At 41.4% G+C, this 10,461-nt stretch overlaps 1 protein-coding gene across 8 annotated transcripts in view; it reads right to left on the bottom strand.

Annotated features, from left to right (window-relative positions):
* Positions 1 to 6,796: 6,796 nt before the first annotated feature.
* The window catches only part of ERCC6 (ERCC excision repair 6, chromatin remodeling factor), a 72,222-nt gene continuing 68,557 nt past the window's right edge, over positions 6,797 to 10,461 (bottom strand). For all 8 annotated transcript variants that reach the window (XM_008521989.2, XM_070615236.1, XM_008521987.2 and 5 more), the window contains one exon: positions 6,797 to 9,481. In XM_008521989.2, coding sequence (XP_008520211.2) covers positions 9,059 to 9,481 — 423 coding nt within the window. In that variant the 3' untranslated portion in view covers positions 6,797 to 9,058. The remainder of the gene's footprint in view (positions 9,482 to 10,461) is intronic.

Below are 10,461 nucleotides of genomic sequence, written 5' to 3'. Positions count from 1 at the left end.
TTTTTCATACTGTTTTATGGCATGTATTTGTGCCTCCACATAGTGATATGATCTGGTGGCAGATTCCACCTGCTGCCACTGGGCTGGGGTCAAGAGCTGTGTATTCTGAGCCTGCCTTGACCCAGGCTGGCTCACCCACAGCTGTTGCTTTTCTAACATATGCACGGGTGCTCTGGTCGACCCGATGACCTGGAGTGCCAGGTGGGTGGAGGGGTGTTTTCTTTTGCCTGCACGATCCCAGGGGCATTCTCACTCTGCCCTCACTATCTGCTCTCCAGAGGTGTTGGCTTGATGGAGACACCCCTGCAATAGCTTAGTCACCTCTCTTTGGGGCTTTCCCACAGGCTGTGAGGGAACTTGGAGAGCGAAGGTGTTCCCGTAGAGGGCCACCTCTCTCCCTTCTCCTCTCAGAGCTGTGTGGTCCTGTGCCCTGGGTCACTGCCTTTGGGGCAGGGAGAGGAGATTCCCTCACCTCCTTCCAGTTATTCTTGGGGATCCAGAACCTCCACCTTCAGATGTATGGCTGTGTGGGTCTCTCAGACGTCTTTTGTGTTGTATGAATGTTCTCTGTTGGTTTATGAATGTCCTTTTCATTATATCTTAGGTTGGAGAGTCTAAGGGAAGAGCTCACTCCACCATGATTTTGACATCACTCCTGTTTTCTTTTTCTGATGGTAGCTATCCTAATGGATGTGAGGTGATACCTCACTGTAGTTTTGATTTGCATTTCCCTAATGAATAGTGATGTTAAGCATCTTTTCAGGTGCCTGTTGGCCATTTGTATCTCTTCTTTGGAAAAAGGTCTATTCAAGTTCTTTGCCCATTTTTGAATGGGTTGTATGTTTTTTGTTCCTGAATTTTAGGAGTTCTCTATATTCTGAATATTAATCCCTTATCAGATGTACGATTTACAAATATTTTCTCCCATTCTGTGGGTTGCCTTTTTACTCTGTTGGTAGTGTCTTTGATGCACAAATTTTTAAAATTTTCATGAAGTACAATTTGTCTATTTTTTCTTTTGTTATCTGTGCTTTTGGTGTCATATTCAAGAAATCATTGCCAAATCCTATGTCATGAAAGTTTTGCCCTATATTTTCTTCTAAGAGTTTCATTGTTTTAGGTCATATTTCTATCCTTTTACATTTATTGAATTTGTTTTATGGCTTAGCATATGGTCTGTCCTGAAGAATGTTCCATGTGCACTTGAGAAGAATGTATGTTCTATAATTATTGAGTAGAGATGTCTGCTAAGTCTAGTTGGTTTATAGTGTTGGTCAAATCTTCTATTTCATTGTTGATCTTCTACCTTGCTGTTCTATCCATTATTGAAATGGGATATTTGAAGTCCCCAACTATTATTGTTGTTTATTTCTCCCTTCACTTCTGTCAGTTTTTGCTTCATGTGTTTTGGTGCTCTCTTATTAGGTGCATATATGTTTACAATTGTTATATCTTCTCAATGGGTCAACCCTTTTGTCATTATAAAATGTCCCTCTTTATCTCTAGTAATATTTATTTTGAGTCTATTTTGTCTGATATTAGTTTAGCACTTTAGCTTTCCTGTGGTTGCTGTTTGCATGATATGTATTTTTCCATCCTTTTTCTTTCAATCTATTTGTGTCTTTGAATCTAAAATGTTCCTACTGTAGGCAACAAATTTGGATCCTGTTTTTCTTTTTATCCAATCTGAAAATCTCTGCCTTTTGATTGGATTGTTTAATTTATTCACATTTTTTATTACTGACATAACTGGGTTTATATCTGCCACTTTAGGTTTTTGTTTTCTATATGTCTCATCTTTCTTTGGTTCCTCTTGTCCTCCTTTACTGTTTTCTTTTGCATTGAATGAATATTTTCTAATGTAGTACTTAAATGTCATTAATGATTTTTTTTCACTATTTTTTCTTAGTGCTTATCTTCTTAGTGGTTGCTCTAGGGTACCATATACCTTTTAACTTATCAGAATCTATTACAGATTTATACTAGTTTAACTCCAATAATGTAAAGAAACATTACTCGTATATAACTCTATTGCCTTTCCCCCTTTTTTTGCAGCATTATGGTTATACATATCTATAACTGTTACAAACCCAACATTATAATTATTATTTTACCATCTGTCATCATTTCATTAGCCCATTACAGCTTTGCCCTCACCCACTTCCTTTGTGCTGTTATTAGAAAATATGTTACATATATTACATTTCTGTATGTTATAGGCCCAACAATACATTATATACATATTATTCTATACACTTTCTTTTTGAATCAGTTTAAAGAAGGAGGAAAAACATGCATTTATAGCATCTTTTATGATGACATAATTACTTTTACTGGAGCTCTTTGTTTATGTAGATTTGCATTACTATCTGAAGTCACCTGCTTTCAGCCTGAAGAACTTCCTTTAGTATTTCTTGTTAGCCAGGTCTGCTAGCAACAAATTTTCTCACTTTTCGTTTATCTGGGAAAGTCTTTATTTTACCTTCATTTTTGAAGGATACCTTTGCTGGATATAAGATTTATGGTTGATAGGTTTTTTTCTTTGAGCACTTGAGTGTTATGCCTGCCTTCTGGCCTCTATGCTTCCTTCCGAGAAGTTAACTGTTGATGTCCTTGAGGTTCCCTTATAAATGATGCATCATTTTCACTTGCTACTTTTCAAGATTTTCTCTGTCTTTGATTTCGGCATTTTTACCATATGTCTGCAGGTCCCTTTGTGTTCATCCTGCTTGGAGTTTATTGAGTTTCACGGATGTTTTTCAATAAACTTGGAAAGTTTTCAGCCATTATTTGAGTACTTTCTTCTCCTCTCTCTCTCCTCTCCTTCTGGTACTCCCAATATGCATACATTGGTGCTCTTTATGGTGTTATCACATTTCTCTGGGGCTTTGTACATTTTTCTTCATTCTTTTTCTTCTCTGTTCTTTGGATAGCATGATCTCTACCAATCTATCTGAAAGTTCGCTGAATCTTTCCTCTGCCAGTTCAGATCTACTGCTGAGTCCATCCAGTGAATTTTTGTTATTATACTTTTTAACTCCATGAATTTAGGCCCTGTCGCTTGGAGCTGGAGGGGATAGGAAACAATGGCAGCATGTCCGTCCCAATGAGATACTGTACCCTTTCATTGGGAACTCAGGGAGGGAGCCCCATTTTCTTGGCTAAACCCACCTACCTTACAGCATCCGTCATCACACTGAGATGAGGAGGAGGGAGGGAGGAATGGGTTCCAGCTCAAGAGTCATACTCTTGCTGTTGTTGCCCAGATTTAGCAGCTTTTCTTGACTAAGCATCTCTTCATTTGCAGTGTGCCCTTAGGACTATTTCCAGAAACACTAAATGGTTTTTTGGAGAGGGGCAGTTGTCCATCTTTTGGGATTCTGTCCAGTTATAGGTGTTTTCTGAGGTCCCACACACTGCCATTCTGGAAGTGGACATCTAAAAGATGTTTTAGTGTTGAAAAACTTAACTGTGTACTCTCTGATGCTGAGAGAGAGACTTAAATGAGAAAAACTACACAATTAAGTCAACAGATGCAGAAAAAGCATTTAATAAAATTCAGCACTGGAGTAAGGACTGGAAAGAGCATTTCCTTAACTTGATAAAGACCATCTGCTGGAAAACAAGAGCAACTGCATATTTAATGGTAAAAGTTTAGAAATTTATTTTCAATGTCAGGAATAAGATAAAGGGGCCAACCTTTGTCATTTACATTTATTATCATATTGGAAATATATAAAGTATAAGTATTGGAATGAAAGAAATACAATTGTCATTATTTGCAGCTGACAGGCTTATTATATACAGGACAATTTATAGACTATTAGAATTAATAAGAGTTTGGCAAGATTGCTAGATACAAGACAAATATGTAAAAATCAACAGTACTCATAAAGTAGAAAGTGACTTTTTCTTTAAAAAGTATGTCATTTACTATAGCAACCCAAACTGTAGGATAATTAGAAATAAATATAAGATATGCATGACCTTATTATATAAGTGGAAAGCACAACAGAATTGTCTTTATAATAAATATGTATTATAAATGGAGTGATATGCCCTATTCATAGATGAGAAACTCAATATCATAAACAATTTTCCCCAAGCAATCTATACAGTCATTATAATTTTAAAGACAACAAGATCCAAATGTGACAAGCTGATCCCAAAATTTATATGGAACAAATGTTCAAGAACTAAGGCATTTTTAGAAGATGAGGGGTATCATTCTACCATATATAATAGCCAGTTATAAAGCTACGATAATTAAAACAGTGGGTTATTGGCAAATAAGTGGACCAATTTAACAGAATAGAGCCCAGAAAGTCCCATAATTACATGGAAATTGGATATAACAATAGAGGCGGCCTTACAAACCAGGAGGGAAAGGATGAACTATTTTTTTTTTTAAAGGTGCTAGGAAAAATAAGTATCGCTATATTTACAAGAGAATTTATGAGAGCGTAATCATGACTTTCAGCCAGCCCTGGTGGTCTAGTGGTTAAGATCTGGTGCTTCCACCACCACAGCCTGGGTTTCTTTCCTGGTGTGGGAGCCACACCACCCGTCAATCAGCTGTCATACTGTGGCGGCTGCATGTTGCTGTGATGCTGAAGCTATGCCATTGGTATTTCAAATACCAGCAGGGTCACCCATGGTGGACAGGTTTCAGTGGAGCTTCCAGAGATGGACTAGGAAGATGGACCTGGCCACCCACTTCGAAACATTCGGCCACCAAAACTCTATGAAGAGCAGCAGAGCATTGTCTGATATCACGCCAGAAGGTGAGAGACCAGCACAAAATGACCAGGCAGAGTTCCGCTCTGCCATACACGGGGTCACTAGGAGTCAGAATCGACTCAGTGGCACTAGCAACAAATCATGACTTCAGGTTAGGAAAAGGGCTCTCAAATAAGGAAACAAAACACGACAAGACTGCATTTGACTGTATTTTTTAAACTTCTGTATAATAAATGACATCCTAAACAAAGGAGATACATGGCTGTTCTAATCTTTTACATTTTTACGTAAAAGTAGAAAAACTCTCAACCAAAACTAAAAATCTCTGAAATACCTAGGAATAAGCCTAATATGGAGTGTGCAAAACCTTTACGAAGGAAGTTAAGAAAATTTTATCCAAGAATATAAAATATTTTAATTAATAAAATTAGGCCTATCATGATACTAATGGGAAAAATTATATTAATTATAAGGAAGCCTATTATCCTCAAATTAATGTATAAATTAACGCAATCCAAAACAAAAGAGCAACACAATTTTAGTGGAACTAAATAAACTGATTCTAAGACTCACTGATAACAGAAAATGCACAAGAATAAGACAATGACGAGGAGGGGAAAAAAGGAGGGGGACTTGCCTTTTGGTCGCAAAACCAAAGGAAAGTGAAGAGTGTGGTTGGTGGGAGACACCTAAACCCACCGCCCAGAAATGGACAACTTAGCAGATGATAAACATGGCACTTCAAGTGGGTGGAGAAAAGATGGACTAATCGATAATCATTGGGATAAGTGTCTTTTCATTTTTGTTTTGGGAGGAACCCTAAAAGGTAAATAATCAATGATAAAAGTAGGCAAATATGACATGAACAGGCAACATACAACAGAGGATCAGCAAATGGCCAAAAAACATGGAAATGTTTTGTTTTCTAAGTAATCAGGGAAACTCAAGTTGAAACAAGATATTTTCAAACCACGAGACTGGTTAACAAACAAAACTTCCCGAGATTGGTACTACCTACTGTTGGCAAGGGTGTGGAGAAATGGGTCTGCTCATGGAGTGTAAATTGAAGGAAGCAGTTTCACTGTAACTGTTAAGATTAAAAATCTGCATAATTTTTTTTTCTTTTTTGGTGAGGAAGATTGGCCCTGAGCTAACACCCACAGCCAATCTTCCACTTTTTGCTTGAGCAAGATTGTCCCTGAGCTAACATCTGTGCCAACCCTCCTCTACTCTATATGTGGGATGCTGCCACAGCATGGCTTGATGAGTGGTATGGAGATCGGCACCTGGGATCTGAACCCTTGAACCCCAGGCCACCAAAGCAGAGCATGCAAACTTAACTACTACACAACCAGGCTGGCCCCAAAAATCTACCTAAGTTTTAATCCAGCAATTCCATGAAGGTATATCACAGGAATGACAAGGTGTCTTGCGTATGTTGATGGAAAGTTAGTTGCAAAAATAATGATTTAATCCCATTTATGTAAATCACATACATAAAACTAGCTGCTGTCATAGAGACACCAAAAGACAGTGTTTTAACCAAGTCAGAATTTATTTCACTCCTAAACAGGAAAAGGAAAGCAGTTCAGGACTGGCAGGGCAACGTCTCCATCCTCAACACGTGACTTCCATCGACCCCATGTCACTGCTTAAGCCCCAGAGGCATCTCAGCCAGCAAGATGGGAAGTCACAGGAGTGTGCACCCGATTCCTTATTGAAGGGCCTAGGCTGGAAGTTCTGCTCACAGCCCACTGACTGGTCACATGGCCACAATTAACTGTAAGGGAGGCTGGCAAGCAGAGTCTCTAGGTGGGCAGCCCGGTGTCCAGGTCAAACCCACGGAGCTCATCAGTGCAGGAAGCAGGGGAAAAGGACACGATAGTGGCGGCCTCTGCCAGACGTGTCTGTAAACGCAGGGAAAGCAGCTGGGAGAATACACACCAAACGCAGTGCCTACCTCTGGAACAGGAGCGAGAGGCGGCGGGCAGAGGACTGCCTGAAAACTCTTCAACAGCGATAGTGTATTCATGCATTAACTAAGGGACTTTAAAAATTTCACAAAATTTTAAAATCCTTTATTTGTAGCTTGAGACTGATACATGTTAAATACATTCAATCTATCTACATTGGACAAAGCTTTGAAAGTCCCCAAAACGAGATTTTATCTAAATGAGTAAGTTACTGTCTATCGTTTAAACCATCCCACTTAGAGCACCTCCCTCTATGTCTCTCCCCTGGGAGGCATAACGACAATGTCCACAGAAATCCACTCTGAGACCCGGGCAGGGCAGTGACCCGCCCAAGGACACAGCCTGCCGGTGGCAGAGCTGAGACAAGTGCTGGAGTGAGGACCACCTCGCTTGCCGCATCCTAACTTGGGCGGCATCTTCCACCTGCCCAGGAGGCTACGGCCGCTCTAGCTTTAGATTCCAGATGCTGCAGATGACGACGCCCAGACACTTCACACTCGTGACACACCTCAGCACTTCAATTCAAGAACAGGGGGATGCAATTTTATGATTAATGATTACAAAAGTAAAGAAAATAGTCTTTCCAGAGAGAAAACAGTCACGAACTTGGACTCCCTTCTGAGCCAAGTAACCAAGTTTAGGATTTAGTGACCTGTTGAAAATCCCTTCTATAACTTCTAGATGATGGCAGAATCAAGAAAATAATAGAATTTCTTCCTTTAATATATAATGAATGACTCTAAAAAACAGAAAAAAAAAAACGAACAAGCCAGAATCCTGAAAGAGGAGAAAATCCTGGTGGGGATCATGACTCCGACAACTCCTGTGTAAGCGGAGGGATTCTTGGCCCCAGTGCTCAACACAATTTCCAAATAGGAAAGTGAAACCCAGTGGTCCCACCACAGCCGCCTGCTGCCGCAGAGGCTCTCCCTGACCCCCAGCCACACCCCTGCTCTGGGCCGCAGGAGGAGCATTCAGGTCTGGACACAGCTGCTCGCTTTCAGCAGGACCAAGATGTAAGGAAATGGCATGAGAGGAAGGCAAGCATCAAACAGAAAAGCCAACAAGAGGAAAAACAGCAAACCAGAGAAGAGAAACCCAAGAAACGAACAAATGGCACGGTGAGAGCTCGAGTAGAAATGGAAGGAATAGAATGAATTTAAGAAAACAAGATTTCAGAGCTGAGATGACAAAATAACAACGAGAAGGGAACAAGAAAAACAAGCGGAGGACCAAAACATCACCATCACAGAACTATAAATCCATAAACAACAGCCAGAAACAAGAGATGCAGCTGCAAACCAAGCCTCTCAAACAGGAGAGACACTGAACGCACAGGAAAAAGAGATGAAAACGACTGGACGGAGACATAAGGGGAACGATGCTGCCTAGTATCAAGTACTCAGCGTCCTTGGAAAAGCAAACAATGAATAAAATAAAAAATGCTCAAAGCTACCTCCCAACATGCAAGCGGGTGGCTGCAGTGGTGGTCACCTTGCGGTAATGACGGTACATCCAGTTGTGGTTCTGGAGTGGCATTTGTGTGCATGTGTGTGTGCTGGTTGTTTTATTCGTACTCACTTTTGGTTCTGCTTGAGTTGTGTGTTTTTTTTTTAATATAATACATTCCATTTTCCTAAAACGAAGCAGTCACTGTAGGGAGGAAAAGATGCCCTTTGCTTAATGTAAAGCCTGTGAACTGAAGACAGTGCAGCTTTCTGCAAATAATGTCTTATCATCTATTTCCAAGCTATTGCATGCTTTACTAAGAAAACTACCTGCCAATCTAACAGTACCTTAAAAGGAAGATCACTTAAAGGCAATTAATATGATTCAAAGGATAACAAATCTGATCTTTTTGGGGTGACAAATGATAAATTCAAATGTTTAAAAGCTATGCACCAAAAATGATGCTGTTATCAGATATTGATGAACTAATTTATTGAACAGGCCTGACAGAATATCAGACACGTTTTTAGCACCAGTAAAAAGAATTCTTGAGATTTCTGGTCTATAAACTTCTAAATGAGCCGTCACATGCTCCCTGCCAGCATTTTTTGGGTAAAGAAGCAAAAGTGTTCCCAGAATTAACTGCTAGGCCCCTGATTTTAAAACATAATTCACAGTGCCAAAAAAGTTCACGTCAACCCAAGGATTTTGCAAACTTTCCCATTTCAGAGAAGAACTGCTTCTTCTGTAAAGTTTAGTTACGAGGTAGGAGCATTCAAAGCAAACACCAAACGCAGCCAACTTCTGTCGACAAACACATGATTATTAATCACAGGATTAATAATCAGAAATTTCCGTTAGAAAAAGTCAATTAAAAGTTTAGAAAGTAATGTTGATCAGCAGTATTCTGGCTTGAGTTTCCAGATTCCTTCGCCATTAGAAGTTCTATGGAAAGTGCACAGGTTTCTCAACAGTTCTCGAAAGACACAAGACTGTGACGCCGACAACTTGGACTCGAACTCCTGCAGGATCTCCCGCGTGCTGGCCTGGCCGTCCACACGGGCCTGGAAGGCGATGAAGTTCCTCATCTCCACCAGGAGGTCGTCGTGCTCTGTGGAGGAGGGCAAAGGGGCAGGCGGCTCCTGGGGGGGCACGGGTTCGCTTTCTAACCGCTCCGGCAAGATCAGGTGGTTTCTAGCTCTCATTTTAGCCAAGAGCGAGGATGAAGTGAGGGCGCCAGATGAAGACTCTGCATCTTCCACTTTTCCACTAAAATGCTCAGAAACAGTATCTTTTCCATCCTTTTTCATGACGCCGTCCTGGAGAAAGAAAACCACTGCACTGATATATTTCACTTCCAGTTTATGCTTCCACTTATTTCTCCAAAGGCTGAGGGGCCATAAATAACCCCCATGCCCAGAGTAGTCAAGGTGATGGAGAAAGAATGAGATATGCCTAACCCAACGTGAAAGCAGGGGAGTCGAGCATGTAAATCCACCTGCTATTAAAGAACATTTCCTAAAAAAACCCCAAACTAGGCTGTTCACTGGTCCCCCTTCTGAGGGGAGAGCGGCGGGAGGACGCAGTGGCCGGGGGCTGGGCCCAGAGGAACTGTCTCCAGGAGGCGTGCATCCCGCGGGCTTCTCCTGTTCCCCCTCCCAGGTTCTCCCTGACCCGGGCACTGTGGGATGAGGAGCCGCATCACAGCTGTGCCTCCTCCTCCTCACTTCCAAATCCTTTTCTTACTTTACACCTCACGTGAGTCTCCTTAAAACAGCACCAGTCTCACCTGTCTTCACTCTCCTACAGCTAAAAGAACATGGGAAGTCAAACAAAGGTGCTCTACTCCTAGATGGGCTCCTACTAATCCATACCAGGAGCCTGTACCTGGAGTTTTCAAACTTCACTGTAACATCACCTTAACTGGGAACGACACAGAGGCCGGACTGATGGCGTGTGGCCTCCTGTTCACTCTCAGCGAGGCGCAGCAGGCGTCAGTCACAGAACATGGTGGGACGGGCACAACGCTCCCGCAGCGGGCAAATTGTGAGTAACACTCCAGGCAGTTTTCTAGAGCTCTGTTCTAGAGGGTACTGGTCTTCGGAGCTGGTACTTGGCCTCTGGTGGGCAGGCTGCAGGGGCAGCGACTCACACATCACCCTCCCTGTATGAACTCTCTGAGCAAACAGAACCTGCTACAGATCTCGGGTTAAAGACTGTGTCTTTTAGGAAGTTAGCCGGCCCTTTCAAACTCAAAAGGACGTGCTCCATAAATCTGAGCACACAGTAAAACTACCAA

The sequence above is a fragment of the Equus przewalskii genome, chromosome 1 (assembly GCF_037783145.1).
Source record: "Equus przewalskii isolate Varuska chromosome 1, EquPr2, whole genome shotgun sequence".
Lineage (NCBI taxonomy): Eukaryota > Metazoa > Chordata > Mammalia > Perissodactyla > Equidae > Equus > Equus przewalskii.
The sequence above is the reverse complement of the archived record's forward strand: the minus strand, read 5'-3'. Positions and strand labels throughout refer to the sequence as shown.